General features: G+C 40.3%; 2 protein-coding genes across 7 annotated transcripts; both read left to right on the top strand.

Annotated features, from left to right (window-relative positions):
- The first annotated feature begins 781 nt into the window (after window positions 1-781).
- LOC105015300 (dual specificity phosphatase 26) lies at window positions 782-6,511 on the top strand. Its single transcript, XM_010878351.3, has 4 exons — window positions 782-887; window positions 1,415-1,608; window positions 1,826-2,037; window positions 2,508-6,511. Exons 2-4 carry the CDS (start codon window positions 1,430-1,432, stop codon window positions 2,735-2,737), a joined length of 621 nt encoding a protein of 206 aa, XP_010876653.1. The 5' UTR covers window positions 782-887; window positions 1,415-1,429; the 3' UTR covers window positions 2,738-6,511.
- Window positions 6,512-8,266: 1,755 nt separating this feature from the next.
- Window positions 8,267-20,442, top strand: LOC105015301 (RING finger protein 122). 6 transcript variants are annotated; one of them, XM_010878355.4, is made up of 6 exons: window positions 8,267-9,304; window positions 10,771-10,914; window positions 17,353-17,398; window positions 17,726-17,767; window positions 18,110-18,192; window positions 19,170-20,442. In XM_010878355.4, the coding sequence occupies exons 2-6, from the start codon at window positions 10,805-10,807 to the stop codon at window positions 19,282-19,284; spliced, it is 396 nt and encodes a 131-aa protein (XP_010876657.1). In that variant the 5' UTR covers window positions 8,267-9,304; window positions 10,771-10,804; the 3' UTR covers window positions 19,285-20,442. The 6 variants fall into 6 exon arrangements, with proteins under 6 accessions (XP_010876657.1, XP_010876656.1, XP_010876655.1 ...); XM_010878354.4 differs by having other exon boundaries at window positions 8,268-9,304; window positions 10,737-10,914; XM_010878353.3 differs by lacking the exon at window positions 8,267-9,304 and adding an exon at window positions 9,311-9,536.
- The last annotated feature ends 1,343 nt before the right edge of the window (window positions 20,443-21,785 follow it).

Genomic DNA, 21,785 nt, shown 5'->3' with positions numbered 1-21,785 from the left:
TCCTGCTTCTGTTTGTGCACCTGCTCCTCCCATCAGTTCCCCTCAGTGGCAGGAAGTTGTACATTATCTGGGCGACAGTAGTTACCTAAAGCATCCAGACACCTTCATTTAATTATATAATACATACAAATACACGTTATGACACTCAGAAACTATACACACATACAGCTCTGGAAAAAATTAAGAGACCATTACACCTTTTTCTTTCCTTTCCAAAAAAGTTTAAAAGGAAAGTTTTGCGTGAGGAACAGAAGCATTCAATTTGCAGTGGTCTCCTAATTTGAACCCTTCTGTTCCTCACTCAAAACCTCCCTTTTCGACTTTTTTGGAAAGGAAAGAAAAAGGTGCAGTGGTCTCTTATTTTATTCAGGAGCTGTATCTGTATTCCCAGTCATGTATGTAAGTTGTTTGACTGAGTATGTAAGTTGTAAGTTGTTTTGCCTTGGATAGTACGTTTGGTGGGTTATGACAAGTTTATGCAGCCTCATAAATTAACAATTAATGACAACAAGACAACAAGTCTACCTATGTGCCATGAAGGTGTTATGGAAAGTTTCTTCAGCGATTATTACATGTTATGACTTGGTAATGACAGCGTCTCAAGTGTTACCAAAAACGACTCCATCCAGTGATCAAGAAGCCTAGCGCTGTGAAATTAAGGGAACACAAGTTGATCTGAAATATTACTTTCATAATGTGCTGTTGCTTTAAACCTGTTGATGGTCACTGGGTATGTTGATGATTTGCACACCCTCCCACCACAGTGTATTACTACTGTCCCTGTATCATTTCCAAAAGGCAAGGAACATGGCGGATAGCATGGGCGCCCAGTAGTCGCATGAAGAGAGGAGGACGGGAGGGGAAGCTGGAGAGGGAAAGAGAGAAAGGTAAATTACTTATTTTGTGTGATTATCTTGACTGTATTATGTACGGTGTTGTGGAGCCTGGTGATAGCTGTAACGTCAGGCATCTTATATATATATATATTTAGAATAAACAGACATTAAAATAATTGATGGGAACCATCAATATACACCTTTTAATGTTTGTTTTTTCCGCGTACAATTGAGAAATGTAGCCAAAAAACATCGCCTTTAGAATATAGGTTTACATTTACATGTAGCTTATCTTTAAATCTGCTATCATGTTACAGTATGTGATAGTAATCGTCCCAAGCATTTATATAATAATAGTTTGTTTGTTTTTTATGTTTCCATATCTACTCACTAAAGGCTGTGAATGCGCTATGTTTAGCTGTTATTTATCGAGTAGGGTACTGAATAGCGTTTATGTGGTAGTGCGCAGTTAGAGACCTCGTGATCTCTAAATGTTTATCTTAGCAGGAAGATAATATGAATAAAGAAAAAAGATTTGCTGGCACGTGTCCAATAAAAAAGCGCCGTTTTTCTACCAGACGCACGCGCTCCAGATGGCGTTCATGTCCAGATTCTCCCGGTCCCGGAGCAGCTCCAGGTCGCCCAACAGGAAGGATTCGGAGCGCGGGTCCCGTGTGCTGACAGTGTCTGAGCTGGAACGGCTCCTCTGCACCGGGAAAACAGCCTGTAACCATGCCGACGAGGTCTGGCCCAGGCTTTATATTGGCGACCAGTGAGTAGCCTGTGAAGTCCATATACTATAGGCTGCAAAACATTGTGCTTTTCAAAGTGTTTTTACGACCAACAAGTAATCATTTCAAACAAGCCTGATTTTGTTCTATTATAAGCGGCATTATAGGCTAATGCTTTATTTCTACAGATTATGTACTTCATTGTTTCATTTGTGTATGAGGTGACAGTTTGGCCTCTACAACCCAACTGCACTGCAGGGACATTGCGTCAGATCGTCGTGAGCTGGCTCGGCTGGGTATTACCCATATCCTGAACTGTGCCCAGAGCAAATGGCGCAGCGGAGCGGAGTACTACACTGGCATGGACATTACCTACCAGGGCATTGAGGCCCATGACTCGCCCTCCTTTGACATGAGTGTCAACTTTTATCCTGCTGCCGACTTCATACACAAGGCCCTCAGCAGTGGAGGTGAGTGAATTTCTGTTCCTCTCTGTCTCTCATACACCTCATGTGCATTTCACCAGTAAGCCTATATGGTTTCGTAAACCTTCTCAAGTGCCCGCTGTTGCTAGGGAAACCTAATGTGTCAAAAACACTCTGACACACTCATCAAAATCCTGGGTTGAGTTTGCACAATCGATCCACCAGCAACATTTTAGGCATGACCCCCATGTATACTGTAGTTCACACAGGGACACATACACACCCACCTACCAGCAGAAACAGGTACCCAGGTGCTCAAGCTCCTTGAATAACCAACACAGACCGCTGGATGTGGTCAGATGATGATACGTTCAGACTCCTGGATGTGATCAGATGTTTAGCATTATCTCACTGAAGTATTACATTGCCTGTGAATACATCTACTCATCTTTCCATTCTCCCTCATTTCCTCTCTCTCCATCCGCCTCTGTATCCCCCCTCTATTCTCCCTACAGGTAAGGTCCTGGTCCACTGCACTGTGGGTGTTAGTAGATCGGCCACGCTTGTCCTGGCATACCTGATGATCCGTCAGAACCTTGCCCTGGTGGAAGCCATCAAGACAGTGAAAGACCACCGCGGCGTCACCCCAAACCGAGGCTTCCTACGACAGCTCAATGGACTGGACAGCATCTTAAGAGAGAGCCGCAAGACTCTACAGTCCCCCACCTCATCAACCTCTCCTTAGACCAAACCAGCTAACAAGCTATAAGACACGAGAGTTGTAACCATACCAACTACAAAACCACGGTTAACCAGGTTAAACCACTTTTAAACCAGATAACTTAAATGTGAATTATTTCCCATTCCGTCTTAATCTAATAATGGGGGGACTGATTGAGACAGAGATTAGAGACTAGGTTGTAATCTGCTTTTCATCACCAGAAAACCAGTTTACAACCAGAAATGTATGAAGATCTGATATGCCCCAAAATATTCCACTGGTTGGTTTTGTAGAAATATATCTTAGGATAAAAGCTGAAATAATGCTAAATGAAATGTCAAATGTCTCTAACCCTGGTTCAGTCAGTAATACTACTTACAGTAAATGGCTTTGTTTTGGAATACATCATACCTTCTAAAGAAGTAGAGACATACAGTAACAGTCAAAAGGTTGTAAACACCTACTCATTCAAGGGTATTTCTTTTTTTATAGAATTTTCTTACCGTATTCTCTCTTTCCTCTTCTACTTCCTGTGTCTTTCTCTGACCCACTCCAGCCTATATAACACAACCTATATGAAGTAATCCGTCTCTGACTCACTCGTTTTGGCAAACATTTCACTGGTTCAGTAATCAGTAAAGAAATAAGAGGAAAATAGAACAATAGTGGAATAATAGTGAAGACATCAAAACTATGAATTAACAAGGACTCATGTAGTAAATCAATTGTTAAACTAATCAAAATACATTTAGATTTGAGATTCTTCAATGAATCCACACTTTGCCTTGATGACAGCTTTGCACACTCTTTGCATTCTCTCAGTCAGCTTCATGAGGCAGTCACCAAGCAAGTCTCTTCTCATTGGTGTCCTTCTGTAGTGGTTTCTTGGCAGAAATTCAACCATAAAGGCCTGATTCACGCGCTCGCCTCTGAACAGTTTATGTATAGATGTGTCTGTTACTTAAACTCTGTGAATAATTTATTTTGGCTGCAATCTGAGGTACAGTTAATTGCCGATTTCTGAGGCTGGCAACTCAAAATAACTTATCCTCTGCTGCAGAGTTAACTAGGGGACTTTCCTGTGGTGATCCTCATGAGAGCCAGTTTCATCATAGCACTTGATGGTTTCAGCGACTAAAATAGGAGACATTTTAAAAGTTAATGACATTTTCAAAAGTGACTGACCGTCATGTCTTAAAGTAATGATGGACTGTCATTTCGCTTTAATTGTTTGAGCTGTTCTTGCCATAATATGGACAACAACATTACAGACAGAATAATGGTCTTCTGTGTACCCACCTAACATTTTCCCCCTCTGTATACCAACACAAAAGCATTAAGGAGGAAAGAAGGAAGAAATTCCACAAATTAAATTTTAACAAGGCACATCTGTTCATGGAAATGTATTCCAGGTTACTACCTCAGACATTAAAAGCTGGTTGAAGGAATTTATAGAGTGCGCAAAGCTGTCATCAAAGCAAATGTGGCTACTTTGTAGAATCTACTTTTGATGTCTTAGTTTTGTTGTCACTGTTATTATACAATGTGGAGAATTGTAAAACTAAAGTAATAACCGTGAATGAGTAGCTGCGTCCAAACATTTGATTGGTATTTTATGTATGTGGATGACATTGCCATATCAATCCCAAAGCCCTAATGACTGCTTCTCAACCAATAGTCTAGCAGTCTACACTTTTTACACATGAGCTTGAAAGTTAAATACAAATGAATAATACATTGTTTAAAATATTTTGGAACATATGTTCATGTGGTAGCAACTAGGGTCTCATGAAGGGTCATACAAAGGCTTTAGGGTTGATGACTCAGTAACTAGAGATATTAGACTAGTTCATATGACTTTGATCAAAGTGTTATGACCCCATCACCGAAATGTAGCATTGAGAATATGTGACACTGACCAGATACACTTCTCCAGACTTAACTGAGCAATTAGGGTTAAGCGCCTTGCTGAAGGGCACCTTGATTATGACCTTCTAAAATCAGGGATTTGAACCAGCGCCCTTTCAGTTACGGGTCCTACACTCAAACCACTAGACTATCTGCCTTTAAAGCCTGTATTAAACTGATGTTTGTCTATGTTTTATTATATGAAAATGCTATGACACTTCATATGCATTGAATTCCCTTCAACTGTATTTGGTTGTTTTAAATATGTTTTTTAATCTTCTCTACATTTTCTTACTACTTTTGTATGATGAAGTTGTACCAGCATGCTTTAGTCAGGTAATGGCTTATTACATTGGATTACTAGCTACTGCCTGGGCTTTTGCTTACTGGATGAGTTAGGTCCAGTGTTCTTAATCTTTCTTTGGTTATTGGATGAGGTAGGATAGCATTTCTCAATCATTCCTTGGTTATTGTATGAGTAAGGACAGTGGTTCTAAGTCTTTCTTTGGTTATTTCAAAATCTAGTACAGTACATTTTGATCAGTCCAGAGTACTCCTGAAGTACCCCTCATGTGCATTTCACCAGTAAGCCTATATGGTTTCGTAAACCTTCTCAAGTGCCCGCTGTTGCTAGGGAAACCTAATGTGTCATGTGTGGTCTCTTCAATTATATTGTTTGATTTTATCTCTAAACAGTGCCAGAATTATTATGGTCGCCTGGTTGAGTATTGATCAGACCAGTGTTTTAGTTTTTTATTATAGTATTACTACAGTTGTACTACAGTATTAGGTTTGAGAAGTGAGCTAAAATAGAAAACAGTATAGTTAGACATACAGTCTACAATGTTGGAGCTGTACCTGTGGCTATGATTAAGCTCAGTTAGTGGAGCGTTCATTTGATTTTTTTGAATCTGTCTCCGTGTTCAGCGGAAACAGACTGACCATCGGGTAGATCAGGCAAATGCCAGATGGGCCAATCCGTGTTTAGACCTAGTGAGCCTGTCTAAGTGGAGGGATTTGCATGGAAGTTTTATTTGGCTGATTATGAGGGCATTGAAAGAAAAAACAGTTCAGTGTGTTAGTCTTGATGGCTCTGGTCCCAGTCCATCCCTGGTGTTCAAAGTGTAACTGGGTTCCTGCTATTTTATGTGTAGTCACAATGTATCTACCCTTGGGATTCGTTAAGGTCTGCGATCTGTTGTCCCTGTGCTTGTTTTTACTACTCAACGCTCCTACCCTTCCATTTCATAGAGAGCCCCTTTCTACAGGACTGCATTAACTGTCAGTTGTTTTTCAATCACTGGTCTGTGTTATTGAATACAAAGAATAAACTGTCCAGAGAAATCGATGCTGTGAGAAGAGACATGTGGATTAGTTGGTGTGAAGTAACATTTTGTTCATTGCCCCCATTTTGGTATGGATCTGTTTGTTTTTGATCCAAATACATCCAATACTTTTAGAACTGTCTGTTTTCTTGCGTGATCATGGTAGTACATTGTACATGATCATAGAAAACGATATATAACCCAGATAACATAAACAGGGAATGTTCGACATATTGTATGTAAACAAATAAACGTATGCTTGTTTGTAGCTACTGCACACAGAAAACTTTTTAGAAGCAATGTTAGTCAAAAGTTATCAAATATCCTGTTCCATGCTAACGAGTGGCTCTGGTTATGGCTCATTGTTAAACACGTAAACCTTTTTTTTTTTCTCTTAATGATTTTCTTGAAAAACAGCACAGATGCAAAGTCTGGTGACAGAATTGCTGGTTGTGTTGCTGGTGCTGTTATTGTGTTACCAAACTGCATGCTCACTGTTCTTCAAGTGATGGTGTTTATTTTTTCAAATGTTTGTTGGAAGTTGTTAAACATGCATAGAGTGCTATGGTGTCTTCATCCTTGATTTACTACTTAACAGAACTAAGATAAATATAAATATGTATTGTGTGAGTGTGGTTGTATGTGTGAGTGTGAGTGCGTGTGTGTGTGTGTGAGTGTGTGTGTGTGTGTGCAGGGCTGACTGCTAGGGAGCCCCCAACTTATATTTTGCTTAGGGCCCCCAAAATGTTAGAGCTGGCAGTGTGTGTGTGTGTGTGTGTGTGTGTGTGTGTGTGGGCCCTACCACCAGGTTGATTTGGAAGGAGGAGACCTCCCAAGTAATAATGACCCGTGTCTACATGAAAAAAATGAATTCCTGTTATTTTATTCAACTTATCTCTAATTCTGTTCTGTTTAATCCATTATATTTTATTAGTCCTCAAGGTGGTGTCATTGAGTTTCATGATCCTGGTGTTCCACTAATAAGTTTTTATACAGTGACATAGTTTTGTATTGTGTTTATAGAGAAAGAAGTTTCCGTTTGTGGCTTGGCAATTTCCACTCTACTCTCTGGGATAACCCATAGACCCAAATCTGTCCCCACAAGTTGTTTTGGCAGGTCCCTATGGGAAATATGCATTTTAAGGCTTAGGGGTTAAGCTCAATCTAATATTGGGCATAGTTTCAGAATTGGTGTTACTTTCAGGTTTAAGCATTACTGCTTAGGGTTCGGCGTTAGGACTAGTTTAAGTTTAGTGATAAAGATTATTGAGGTTATGTTTCAGTTAGGTTAAGGGTCAAGTTTAAAACTAGGGAATAAGAAACGTGTATTTTCTTATAAAAAAAAATGTGTGTGTGCAGAATCTACCAGAAGATGGAATGGATGAGTGGCTACATATTTCATGGCTCTCTCCCAAGTTTCCTTTTCTCCCTATCTGACCTGAGTGGTGTCACAACCCTGCCTAGTGGCATCCAGATGTGGCTGGGCTTGAGTCACATTGTGCTGCCATCGTTATTTGTATACCAGCCGGAAGAAACTGAGGACATGGCAGATCTTTGTCCGATTGTCTCGTTCCACAATTCACATTTCCTGTGCCAGCATTAGACTTATGCTCACTCTGATGACATCACCAAACAATGCAGAATGTGTGGAGGACTTGATTGTATGTCTCTTTTGTTTGTGATTAGAACTGTAGTGGATTCAGTCCTTGGAGGAGGTGTGTGTTGTGTGAAACAAGCACATTTTGGGTTCAAGGTCATTATTGGTCTGAGTAGTCAATCACAACCTTCTCCCTGTGGCTTTACTCACTAGTGAGGCCAATTCCACCTGATGTGGCTTAAAGGAAAGCGTCTACATCCCCTGGCAGTGGCCGGATGTACGGCATCTTTGAGGTGTATTCACTGTCATTGGTATTATTTTACCAAGTGATGGAATGTAACGCCAAACCCACAGTCATTCATTTCTTCTCTTCAATGAGTCTTGATCTGAATATTTCCAGGATGATTTCTGTATTGCAACAGCGATCTAAATATTCGGATTGGTCCTGAGAAACTGATGGGTAACTTTGACTAGAGCCAAAGCAGATCAGGATGAAGGTGTCTTGAAAAGGCATAATTGGTTTCTCAGATTGGTTAGTGATTATTTTGTTTTGTACAATGCTACTAAATCCAAACAACCACAAACAACTTAAAAATGACAAAAGTGAGAGTGACAAATAGGATATTTTATTTTACTGTCTAGGCTAGGTTTTGTGACATGAAGTAACTTTGTACTGTAGGTCAGCTGGAAATGGGTCAACATTATCTTGTTACAACAGGGTTAAAAAATTTTGCTATGCAGGAACCAAACAAGAAAATCTAACATCCTGATGACATTTGGGTTCCTCTTTTTGGCATGAAGCAGACAGCAAAGCCCCATGGACTGCCAGTTCATAAACGTAGTTGGGACTGCAGTGTTGTCGCTATCCATGGTGGTTCAAATAGTCTTCCTATGTACGTTTTATGACATTAATTTGCGCAGTACATAGTGGGCGACAGTCAGGACACCCACACTGTGTGAGGGGATAAGACATTCTGCTGGGTTAAACATTCTCACGTCTGTTAAACTGTAGAACATTTTAACTTTTTTACATTTTCGTCATCGAGCAGACACTCTTATCCAGAGCCACTTACAGTATGTGCACACATTTTAAAAGAGAAATGTGAAACAACCACACTGTTTAGAAGTAAGTGCATTCTAATCAGTTGCTCAGTTATCAGCAAAGATCAGTGCTGGAAAGAAGACCATACAAAAAAATAAACACAAAATATTAAAGTTGTCAAAAGACAAAAGGTGGCAGTGGGACTATTTTAAGTACTCTATGAAAAGGTGAGTTTTCAGATGTTTTTTGAAGATGAGAGGAGTTTTGATAGAGCCTAGAAGTGGCTGAAAGAAGAGCTGGAGTAGGTTTTGAGGTTGCAGTCAAAACTCCTGCATGCTCATGGGGCATATAGGGTTTGAGAATTTCCTGAGGGTAGGGAGGAAACGCTTCTCTTGCTGCTTGTTTGTCAAGAACCCTAGCTTGGCAGACTAGAGCTTCAGCTGGAAGCCAGCGTTGTAGGAACAAGCGGGTTGACATGGTAGAACTGGGGGGGAAGAACGCATGGACTTCTTCAAGCTCCGACTGAGATTGGTGTGCGCCCATGTCTTTCATTGTTTAAGGGCGGGGGGAGGAGAGAGGAGGTGAGGAAAAATGAATTGTTTCCACTCCTCGCATACAGTACTTCATAGCGGTGACGGTAATATGGTGTGTATTGCGATACTAGGGGAGGAGACTAACGACAGATGTACAATCCCCAAGTCAAATTGTCAACAGATGTGGTAAGACACGCTAAGAAACGATCAACACATTTTGCATCTGTCAACTTTTTATTGGGTTTTTTAATTAGATTTGCAAAAATGTCATCGTTTCAGTCTTTTCGGATGGGATGATGGAATAAAGAGTCAGAAAGAGAGAATAGTTCAAATGCGAAGCGCATCCAGTGTTATTGATTAAGAAAAATATGTTCTATCTTCAAGAACCATACGCTATTGATGCGCCTTCTTTATAGCGGTAAGCATTTTTTAACAGAATGTAATTTCTCTGCCCTGACCTTTCTTGTTTTTGAATGGATTGACCGAATTAATGTTATGTAGCATTGTTTTTATGGCCATGCAAGAAGTAGCCTGACGCAGACAACATTATTTTAGAAGTGTTATTGCGCAATTGCATCGCAAAGTCGACGGTCTTGCTACATATAAATATATACTCCGCTGAAAATGCTTTTTATGATCGTCAAGTCGTGGTGTCATTGTCCCTTGGTTACTTGACGTCATTGTGGATGTGCAGTGTGCACAACTTAACTCTTGATATCCAAGTCAGTTAACTGAAAGTTTGAGACAAGGTTGAACATTCTTCTCAGTGATCTCTGTAATTTACACATTATACATATCAGGGAATGTAGAAACAAACGTTTGTGTCTGTGTGTGTGCCATCTAAAGGGTTATGCACTGCCTGAGATCTAATAGCAAACTTAACCACTTCCCTGTTTTGGTTGGAGGTTCATGACAGCCTCCTGTGAGCTCAGTTCTGTCAGGCAAGAACTAACCACATGCCGTTTGGCCAGTACAATATAAACAGTACCTGTAGCCAATAGCTTGCCTAGGGCAGAGTGTGTATGTGTGTGTGTGTGTTTGGGGGGGGCGGAGTGTACTTGGACAAGTGTCTGAACACAGCTACAGTAAGGTCTTATCAGTTAACTCATTAGATTGAAATGCGTCTGCGTCCTGTCAGCTGGTCAGATTCTATAGACCACTATATATGTTAAGAGCATCTACATCCTGTCAGCTGACCAGATCTGTAGACCATTATTTAAGTTAAAAGCATCTACATCCTGTTAGCTGATCCGATTCTATAGACCACTATATGAGTTAGGAGCATCTACATCCTGTCAGCTGATCAGATCTATAGACCATTATATGAGTTAAGAGCATCTACATCCTGTCAGGTGATCAGATTCTATAGACCATTATATGAGTTAAGAGCATCTACATCCTGTCAGGTGATCAGATTCTATAGACCATTATATGAGTTAAGAGCATCTACATCCTGTCAGCTGATCAGTCTAACCACAGACTGCATCACTACCTGTATTTGCCGGGGGCCAGTGTCTGCAACCTCACCCATACCAGACATGGCTTAAGTTACTTACTGTTCATGTTCATGTGTGAAAATACATTCTTTTCTTTATTATTGAAATGTGTCTCCTCCCAGGGTGTATGTTTGCATGTCTGGTTACCCGTTACAGGTGAAGGATCGAAGGTCACAGCAGATCAAAGGTCATGTCTCCCGTGATGTTCCAGGATCTTCCCCTCAACATTTACATGGTCATCTTTGGGACCGGAGTCTTTGTCTTCGTCCTAAGCCTCATCTTCTGCTGCTACTTCATCAGGTAAACCGACTACATGTCTGTGTGTCTGCCTCTGTCAGTCTGTCTGTATGCCTAACTGCCTGCCTGCATACAAAACAACAATTTGTAGACCTTTAGATCAATTAGCATTTAGAAAATCCCCTTCGGAGAATCCTCTTCCTCATGTTCTCAGAGTCCTTCGGACAGCATGTCATGTGCCTTTTACTCAGAAGTGACTTCCTTCTATCCACTTCACCCATAAAGGTCTGATTAGTGGAGTGACACAGACGTCCTTCTGGCAGATTCTTCCATCTCTGCATAGAAACTCTGGAGCGCTATTAGAATGGCCATTAGAGTGACTATTGGTTTCCTTTACCAGAGCTCTTCTTGCCCCGGGGACTGTGTTTCCAAACATCTGCCTTTTCACAAAGGTGGAGTCTTCTGTTCTTCTGGAAATGTTCAATGTTATAGCAATTTTTATGTCTATCCCTCAACTCAATTCTATCTCGGAAGCCTACAGAGATTTTCTTGGACTTTTTTATATTTATTTTTGCTCTGATAGGCACTTATATTACCTTTTATAGACTGGTATGTCCCTTTCTAAATGACTCCAATTAAGTTCTAGAGACATCTTAAGGCTGATCAAAGGACACAGGATGCATCTGTGTAATGTCAAAGGGTCTGAATCCCTACTCTACCATTCAAAGGTTTGGGGTCACTTGGAAATGTCCTTGTTTTCAATGAAAACATACATGAGTTTGAATAGAAAATATAGAAAATTTTATAGGAAACGTATGTAGTCATTGACAAGATTGGAAATAATAATTTTTAATTGAAATAATAATCGTGCACTTACCACAACCTGGATTGGCATGACGGGCACTTCTTACATACCATACGGTCAAGCTGCTCCCATAACAGCTCAATAGGGCTGAGATCCGAATGTGACTGTGCTAGCCACTCCATTATAGATAGAATACCAGCTGACTGCTTCTTCCCTAAGTAGTTGCATAGTTGGAGCAGTGCTTTTGATCATTGTCCTGTTGTAGAAGGAAATTGGCTCCAGCCAAATGCTTTCCACAGTGAATGGTATGGCATTGCAAAATGCAGTGATAGCCTTCCTTCTTCAAGATCCAATTTATCCTATACACATCTCTCACTTTACCACCACCAAAGCACCCCCAGACCATCACATTGCCTCCACCATGCTTAACAGCATCTTTTAATTTGGTCTGCATCTCATGAATGTTCGTTTGTGATCCGAACACCTTCAAGTTAGATTTGTCTGTCCATAACACTTTTCTCAAATCTTCCTGTGTCCAGTATCTGTGTTATTTTACCCACCTCAAACTAGACACTAATGTATTTGTCCTCTTGTTCACTGGGGCCTCCCACTCCTCTTTCTATTCTGGTTAGAATCAGTTTGTGTGGTTCTGTGAAGGGAGTTGTACACCATGTTGTATGAGATCTGTAGTTTCTTAGCAGTTTCCCACATGGAATAGCCTTCATTTCTCAGAACAATAATAGACTGACGACTATCAGAAGAAAGTCCTTTGTTTCTGGCCATTTTGAACTTGTAATTGAACTCACAATTGCTGATGCTCCACATAGTCTACAACTAGTCTAAAGAAGGACAGTTTTGTTGCAATCAGCTTTAATCAGCAGAAATGTTTTCATCTATGCTGACATAATTACAAAAGGGTTTTCCAATGATAAATTTGACCTTTTACAATGATAAACTTGGATTAGTAAACACAATGTGCCATTGGATCACAGGACTGATGTTTGCTGATAATGGGCCTCTGTATGCCTATGTAGATAATTCATTGAAAATCTGCCGTTTCCAGTTACAATAGTCATTTACAACATTAACAATGTCTACACTGTATTTCAAAACGTGTGCTTTTCTTTCAAAAAAAGGACATTTCTAAGTGACCCCAAACCTTTGAACTTTTGAATAGTGTTCGTACATGAGATACAGTGGGTAAAACAAGTATGTGATACACTGACGATTTTGCAGGTGTTCCTACTTACAAAGCATGAAGAGGTCTGTAATTTTAATCATAGGTATCCAGAAAATCACATTGTATGATTTTTTTAATAATTAATTTGCATTTTATTGCATGATATAAGTATTTGATCACCTACCAACCAGTAAGAATTCCGGCTCTCAGAGACCTGTTTTTTTTTCTTTAAGAATCCCTCCTGTTCTCCACTCATTACCTGTATTAATTGCACCTGTTTGAACTCGTTACCTGTATAAAAGACACCTGTCCACACACTTAATCAAACAGACTCCAACCTCTCCACAATGGCCAAGACCAGAGAGCTGTGTAAGGACATCAGGGATAAAATTGTAGACCTGCACAAGGCTGGGATGGGCTACAGGACAATAGGCAAGCAGCTTGGTGAGAAGGCAACACCTGTTGGCGCAATTATTAGAAAATGGAAGATGTTCAAGATGACGGTCAATCTCCCTCGGTCTGGGGCTCCACGCAAGATCTCACCTCGTGGGGCATCAATGATCATGAGGAAGGTGAGGGATCAGCCCAGAACTACACGGCAGGACCTGGTCAATGACCTGAAGAGAGCTGGGACCACAGTCTCAAAGAAAATCGTTAGTAACACACTACGGCGTCATGGATTAAAATCCTGCAGCACACGCAAGGTCCCCCTGCTCAAGCCAGCGCATGTCCAGGCCCTTCTGAAGTTTGCCAATGACCATCTGGATGATCCAGAGGAGGAATGGGAGATGGTCATGTGATCTGATGAGACAAAAATAGAGGTTTTTGGTCTAAACTCCACTCGTTGCGTTTGGAGGAAGAAGAAGGATGAGTACAACTCCAAGAACACTATCCCAACCGTGAAGCATGGAGGTGGAAACATCATTCTTTGGGGATGTTTTTCTGCAAAGGGGACAGGACGACTGCACCGTATTGGGGGGAGGATGGATGGGGCCATGTATCGTGAGATCTTGGCCATCAACTTCCTTCCCTCAGTAAGAGCATTGAAGATGGGTCGTGGCTGGGTCTTCCAGCATGACAACGACCCGAAACACACAGCCAGGGCAATTAAGGAGTGGCTCCGTAAGAAGCATCTCAAGGTCCTGGAGTGGCCTAGCCAGTCTCCAGACCTGAACCCAATAGAAAATCTTTGGAGGGAGCTGAAAGTCTGTATTGCCCAGCGACAGCCCCGAAACCTGAAGGATCTGGAGAAGGTCTGTATGGAGGAGTGGGCCAAAATCCCTGCTGCAGTGTGTGCAAACCTGGTCAAAAACTACAGGAAACGTATGATCTCTGCAATTGCAAACAAAGGTTTCTGTTCCAAATATTGAGTTCTGCTTTTCTGATGTATCAAATACTTATGTCATGCAATAAAATGCAAATTCATTACTTAAAAATCATACAATGTGATAGATTAGATTCCGTCACTCACAGTTGAAGAGTATCTATGATAAAACTTACAGACTTCTACATGCTTTGTAAGTGTGAAAACCTGCAAAATCAGCAGTGTACCAAATACTTGTTCTCTCCACTGTATATCAGATTTCATTTTCAATAAATTGGTACCCATTTCTCTTAAAGTTTTCACTTTCCCATAATGGGGTATCAATAATGACTATAACAACACAACAAAATGTGGAGAAAGTTAAGTGATTAGAATACTTTGCAAGGTGTTATATTAGGCATGATCAGTTGTTGACTGTCCGGACATGTTTTCTTCATCCGACAATGAGCAATGGACTCCTTCTGACTATTTTATTTTATTTGTTCTTTATTTTTTCAGAGAACTCAGAGACTACGGTCTCTTTTACAGCTGAGCCCTGTGTACATCAAAGTTGGAGATTAAATGCATCAATAATTGACCCTTTCTCAGCGATTGGCCATGTGGACAATCTGTTTTGTTAATGAGGCGGAGGAACTGTTCTTTAGGGTTTTAATAATTTTCAGAAATGTTGACGGGTTCCCATAACAATTGGTTGGTGTTAATATAATGTTCTGATTTTACCTTTCGTACAAGCTTAATGCGCAGGTTTCTCAGTTGTTTGAAACTCTGCCAGTCAGATTGATGCTGTTTTTATATAAAGGCTCAGAGATATCATGAGTGAACCAGGTGTTGGATACATTTTTTATCCTAATTCTTTTAAAAGGGGCCTGTCTGCAATGGAGTCCAAAACCTTTGTGAAATATTCTAATGCCTGCTCACATTTGGGATAATAGATACATTCAAAATTATTTACACAATGGTCTTGCAAAAAGTCTTGTTCACAAAAATGTAGGTTTGGATCTCTGTTTTCTAACATCTCTGTTAGAAACAATAGGGGCAATACACAGCTTGACATATAGTTATCTGGTAAATTTTTTTAAACATTCTGAATTATTGTGAATTTAGATTATGAGTTGCATTTCCAGCTGTGTGTATGTGACTGGTGGGAGAGGCAGAGGGAGATCAGATGGGATTCAGATGCAAGAATACAAATGATCTATACTGATCAGTTTTCCTGTTTGAGGTAGTATAATGGTTGGTCACAGGGGAAAGGGGGCCACGTCTTTTCAGTTCCAACATTCAGTGAGATAACCCACAAACTAAATTAAATAGCTCTTGATTCAAGTTTAGAATAATCGGGGCCCTGCATTGATTAGTGGTCTGACACGGCTCTCCTATATTTCTGACCACCTTAGCCACCACTCTTCCTCAAGGACCCTTAGGTCTTCCAATAAATGATTAAAATTTAAAGGAGACCACAACTTTTCTGTTGCTGCGCCTACCGTTATATATTAGGTCTTCTACTGGGTAGCAACGTTTTTTAAATCCCACCTTAAGTCCTGTCCATATTTAGTTATGTTTTATGCATGGTTTTCCTTTTGCTGTCCTAGATACTTTGATTATACAGATCTTTGGTGGACACTTGTTATTTTTCATGTGATTTATAAATACATTTGACTTGACTTGACACCTCGAGCAAATCTACAGGATCAATCCACAAGCTTTTTATCATCTGGGTGTGTGCACGAGATCACTTCAGATCATTTCACCTGTTGCTACCACTTCCACCAAGCTGATTCTGCATACAGCTTCATGCAGACCTTGGATAAATGAAAAGGCCAAACATTTCTTATAGGAAATTATGAACCGGTTGCTCTGAATCCTCAATGCTGACACTTTTTACAGTTGTAATTGACTGCATTATAACAGAAATAAAGCATCTCAGGATTTGTGGTGTATTGCCAATGCAGTCACTGCATCCCTATAGAATGTTGTGATAACATTTGGATCCAACTTAGGCGAAATATGCACGGAAGAAACATGTGGCGATCTTTGACCAACCGGCTGGGGAGTTCCTGCAGCGAGGCAAGGCCATAATTGGCTATTGGACATCACACAGTTGAGAGGGGTGAAATAAATGGGGTAAAAAAAGCATGAATAAAAATATAAAGCTAGCATATTGACTGCTCTCTTAACTCTGCTTTCTGATTCACTGAATCATAGCTAAACAATTGTTTTCCAATATTATCATCATCATCATCATTCATTATAAGAATGAACATTACTTTGTCATTATTGTTTTTTTTGTTCCCCGAGTGGAGATGTACAGTATTATGTTATCACTTTATAGTCTTGTGTATATTATTTTTTATATATATTTTCAGTAGGACTACAATGGAAATGGGTGTTTTTCTTGTTTATTTTAATGGCACTGCAATTGTATCCACAAATGTTGGAATTGTGCTTGAAATGTTCAAATCAAACCAAAAAATCTCCTCAGGAATTGGGTACAGACTATTGTATTCATGCTGGACTCCCTCAACCCCCTCTACAGTTCCTCTGTTTTCTGTATCCTCAAGTACTTCCTAACTAAAACAATCAGCTGCAGATGATTATCAGCCTGGTTTGTCCCAGAGTCTATTTAAGGCTTCAGGCAGCCGCCCCATGGCAAGACATTAACACAGAACCATCCACAACACACACAAACACACATGCACATTTAAGACCAAAAAAAAAGAATGAAAGTCTGTTGTTGTCATCCGTTGTGCTGTGGCAGAGGATATACTCCAGACGGTGGCATCTGAGGACTGATCTGGTGTCTGAAGAGCTCTTGAGCCCAATAAAGTGAGATTTTGTTCTGTGTGAACAACACTGCTCTGTGTTCAGTGTGTGATCCTCCCTGCTCCAGAATGGGGTCTTTTCACAGTGGCAGAGCGAGACGACATGGGGAGTCTTCTCACTTGAAACGAGTGGATACTGCGGGCACATGCTCCTTTATTAAGACCGGTCAATAACCTTGTACCGTATAGGGCACTTTCACACACATTTAATGTGAATATATTGAATTTGGCCAATCAGTGGAATACTTTGAAACTGGAAAGAGAAATATGACCATGACTCTCTGTATCAGACTCCTGTCAGATTATGCCACATCTGCTATAATTCAAACAGGTTCATTCAAACAGCTGGACTAAAACTCTTCCTCTCTTCCAGTAAACTGAGGCACCAGGCCCAGCGAAACAGATTTGGATACAAAGCGGTAAGTCACGTCACAACACCACACGGCTATAGGACATCATATAGCTGAACTTTTTCTTTCCTCAGTCATGTTCAACACCAAACTTGCACATGTATAGCGCATGACTGCAGATCAGAACTACAAATCTTGGATAAGTGCTTAACATTTAATAACTTAATTACAGTTTTTTTCCATTAACCCATTCCCAACGTTCAATGGAGAAGTAGCTAATTCCTACATATACGGTTTCATCTGGATAGTAACTGCAATTAACAGAAATATTTTACATATAATGAGTAGAAAATGTTCAGCACACAATTCTGTCTAATCCTAAAAGTTATTTCGCAGGTGGTTTTCAAGGGAGACACAAAGAAATTGAATCTACATGGGGTAAGGTGTCACCTGATTATTTTTTTCTTGATTTTATTGATGCCTGTTTTGTGTTTCAAGCCCCTGCTCCCTACCAGTTTCTTCTTTTCCTTTTCTGTCCTCACTTTCTCAGACTGTCACTATTCTCTATCTTTTTCTCCCTCTCTCTCTCTTTCTTACTCTTCTCATTCTCTCTCCTAGGCTCAGCTCTCTCACCCGCCCTCTCAGTCTCTCTTACTCTCTAGCTCTCTTTCCCCCTTCTGTATTTCTCTCCGTCCCTCACTCTCTTACTCTCTGCCTGCATCTCCATCTCCCAATCCACTGATTTCTATTTTTTCCTGTTTTGCTTTATCTCCATCACAGCAGACATGTGCCGTGTGCTTGGAGGACTTCAGAGTGAAGGATGAGCTAGGAGTGTTGCCATGCCAACACGCCTTTCACAGGAGGCAAGTGGCATCTCATCTCACTCCACTAACCAGATGGAAATTATGCATCAGATGTCTGTGTGCATGTTTCTCTAGGGGCATTATGCACCTATTTTGTTTTTAGAAGGGGACACCCCTTGAAGTTATCATTATTCAAAGACGTGAAACAGAGCTTTTTTTCTGGTAATCTAGAGCCCGCAATATTTTGACTAAATGTAAGTAAAATAAACACTTCAAAAACAAATGTCTATACATCTACAACTGAAGATACTGCACCACACTAAATGTGCCGAATTACACAACATGGCGTCCTACCATTCATCAAACAGACATGTTGTTGCATTAAAATTAAATCACAACCATCATGAAATGATCATAAGGTGTCATTACCCGGTAACTAAAGTACTTTTAAGTACTTTCTGGTTCTTAAAAATGTTTTACTAAGAATACTTGCATCTCTGCTAAAACCATGTTAGACGATTGATTGGAACGTGTGTGTTAGTTATAATTTAGTAATTTCAGTATTTGTTTTTCTGTGGCTAGCAACCTTGTTAGCAGACATGCTACTCTAACTTGACTTATAGCATGGCTTAATACCCAGTTACCAGATTGGGAAACTGGGAACCTATTCGGCTATAATTTACAAACTAACAAGCAAGAAGATGTTCAAGCCCAGTGGTTAAGAAAAAGTTGCCGGGACAGGCTACCGCATGATAAAATTGATAAACTTCCAAATGTCCTCCTATACTGAGGATAAGGCTTGCAATAGAGTATGTTGCATTATGAATAGAATGTTTGCTTATTCCACCTTGGAAGGAACCAGTTCTGACCGATCTTTTTATATTATAATTCAATTTATTATAATAAAATTAATGTAATGTTTAAAGACAAAACACAAAAGCACAAATCTAACAAGGAACATCACTGTATGTGTGTGTGTTTTTTTGCATGCTTGCGCTTGTTTAAATGTGTTACTGACATGTTGCCTGTCCCGGCAGATGCCTGGTCAAATGGTTGGAGGTGCGATGTGTCTGTCCAATGTGCAATAAGCACATCGCCGGACCACCTGAACAACGTCACAGCCTGGGTACACTACTGGATGAACTGGTGTAGCAAGTTGCTATGGCAATACAGCTGGAATGGACTGTTGTGGCCGGTTACTGGACAGCTGACACGGACAGATTTTGTTTGTCCCCGATTAAACTGATGGGATAAACTGTCTCCAGGTCCAGGGACAGTACCAAATACCATAAGAACAGGGAAACAAATCTTCAGAACCTCTGATGTGTAGGAAGAGGGGACACAAAGATTTATGGGAACATCAAGCTTTACATTAAGTGGAATCACTGATTTAATGAATGACTGAACAAACCTTAAGTGTTCACTGCACCAGTTGTCAAAAGACTTCTTCAGGAAGACAGGATCCACCAAGTCACAACCTTTAAGTCACTGTTAGGTAGAGGGGCTACCTGTGGAGAAAAATCTTCAGAAGAATCTTGTCAACATTATCCATGGCATTCCTCTTTGCAATGTCAATGATGCTGCACCTTGGAAATTATTACATACAGGTATGATCATTGAGACAGGTTTCCTGGCACATATAGGCTGTGTTTGTGTGTGTGTGTGTGTGTGTGTGTGTGTGTGTGTGTGTGTGTGTGCGCACATGCGTCTGTCATGCTAGATATGGTGGAGCAACTACTAAAATGTATTTATCCTGACCAGTATTTCCTTACAGATTTGCCAAACAAGCCTTTTACATGTTTATGTATTTAAAATGAAGAGTGAATCCAAACCCATCTGTGTAGTACACTGAAACACACACACTGCCCAATAGCTACATCCTAATATCCCTATGTGTACAGCACAATTCTTTTCCCATTTAAAGGAAATTATTGTAGACCAAATCTGCTTTTGTTAACGTAGGATGAGGCTAGGAGTCCTGTTTGGTTCTATGCACAAGTGTGTTTGTGCTGTGAGAATGAAAAAGCCTATTTTGTACCGTTTCTGTAAATAGCAGCACCTCAGCTACCTTAAAGCGGCAATGCAGTAAAAAAAAAACTTGACTTTCTTTTCTTTCTTTTTTTTGTATTTCTTCACCATGATGTAAAAATAATACTTTCAAATGTTGAAACATATTTTAAAGCCCTTTTTGTCTAAGATTCATAAAATAATTGAAGGGATGGAGGTTCAGGGGCACATCATGACATCACAATGTCATCTGACTGTAATAGACTAATTACTTTTTCCAAAATAAAATTACAGGAACTTCAAGGGGGCTGTATTACTCTACACAGAATAAGCCAAGTGCTCCTAGATAAAAGGCTTTATGGTTTCTAGAATAATATTTTGGGTTCCAAGTGGAATGTGGATTATGCCATTACAATACATTTCAGCAGCCATGTGCCAGTTTGTGTTTTGTTTAACACATGATTCACCAGCATACCAACAGTAACACCAAAAAGTCTGGAGGCCAAAGCCAGGGCCACTGGGTCTGTTGTAACCATAGTTCACACTGACAGCAGCAAGAGTTGGCTGAAGCATGAACCAAGCTTCAATGTGGCCATACTAAAGCAAGAAAAAGTGAATGTAAAGTAAAAACTGACACGTGTGTGGCATCTGTTAGGATTAAAAATATTGTTTGTGGTTAGGACGCGCTTTAGTTCCATCCTTTGTACCGATACCAGATGGCATTCCTGTGGTTAGCCAGACAGACAAGGATTTGCCCATTGGTGCAACGACGGTAGCCTAGCAACGTTTGTGTATGAGTCATCCGATTAGTTCTGAGCGAGGAGCTTTGATAAATATTTTTATCGTCGTAGTTTGATTTCAGCTCTTTATTATAACACCAGAAATCGGTGCATGCAATGGATGCGTACGAAGTAACACGGTGTTCATTGCAATGAACCAAGATCGAGAATTCTGACGTCTTCGTGTAGCCTGGGGCTACAGCAGTGGAATGGTCTAATCGTTTCACTTACTAAAGACAATACAGGAAAGGTTTAATCGATGACGTTGATAAGTAGCGTTCCTTTGCTGGTCAGAAGATCACAAGCTTAATACTGCTTTCCTTAAATTAGCTAGTTAAAAATACCCCGAATTTCTTAGTATTCACCCCTTGCAGTATTTGACATTTTCTTTCTATGGAAGCTATAGGTTAGTTATGGGTTCGCATATGCCCCCTTTCTTAATAGATCTAGCATTTACATGTTCCGAAACTACTATTGAAAAAGTCGAACACTTGACGACTTTGCAAGCGGTTGCTAGGCTGGACGGAATCCCTAACCGTGTTCTTGGCACATGCGCAAATCACCTAGCAGGATTGCCTCTGTTCATACCTCTTTCCCCTGTGGTTGTACCCATTATATCTATGGTTGTACCTACCTCCTTCAAAATGTCGACTGTTTCCGGTACCTAAACATACCAGGCTTAAGTACTACTGCCTAGTAGCAATCATTTCTGATTTGTATTCTGCCCCAACAGAGAATGTATGAGACACCAAAACACTGGCCGGCAACCAAGCAGTCAGAGCATGTCAACAATACAGGTGCTGGTCATATAATTAGAATATCATCAAAATGTTGATTTATTTCAGTAATTCCATTCAAAAAGTGTAT

The sequence above is a fragment of the Esox lucius genome, chromosome 14 (assembly GCF_011004845.1).
Source record: "Esox lucius isolate fEsoLuc1 chromosome 14, fEsoLuc1.pri, whole genome shotgun sequence".
NCBI lineage: Eukaryota > Metazoa > Chordata > Actinopteri > Esociformes > Esocidae > Esox > Esox lucius.
Note: the sequence above shows the minus strand (reverse complement) of the source record. Positions and strands in the feature narration are given on the sequence as shown.

Coding starts and splice junctions, on each gene's coding strand:
- LOC105015301 (XM_010878355.4), top strand. CDS start 10,805: ATGTCTCCCGTGATGTTCCAGGATCTTCCCCTCAACATTTACATGGTC. Junction 17,768..18,109: donor AGAAATTGAATCTACATGGG/GTAAGGTGTCAC, acceptor TCTCCATCACAG/CAGACATGTGCCGTGTGCTT. Junction 18,193..19,169: donor CAACACGCCTTTCACAGGAG/GCAAGTGGCATC, acceptor CTGTCCCGGCAG/ATGCCTGGTCAAATGGTTGG.
- LOC105015300 (XM_010878351.3), top strand. CDS start 1,430: ATGGCGTTCATGTCCAGATTCTCCCGGTCCCGGAGCAGCTCCAGGTCG. Junction 1,609..1,825: donor AGGCTTTATATTGGCGACCA/GTGAGTAGCCTG, acceptor ACTGCACTGCAG/GGACATTGCGTCAGATCGTC. Junction 2,038..2,507: donor CAAGGCCCTCAGCAGTGGAG/GTGAGTGAATTT, acceptor TTCTCCCTACAG/GTAAGGTCCTGGTCCACTGC.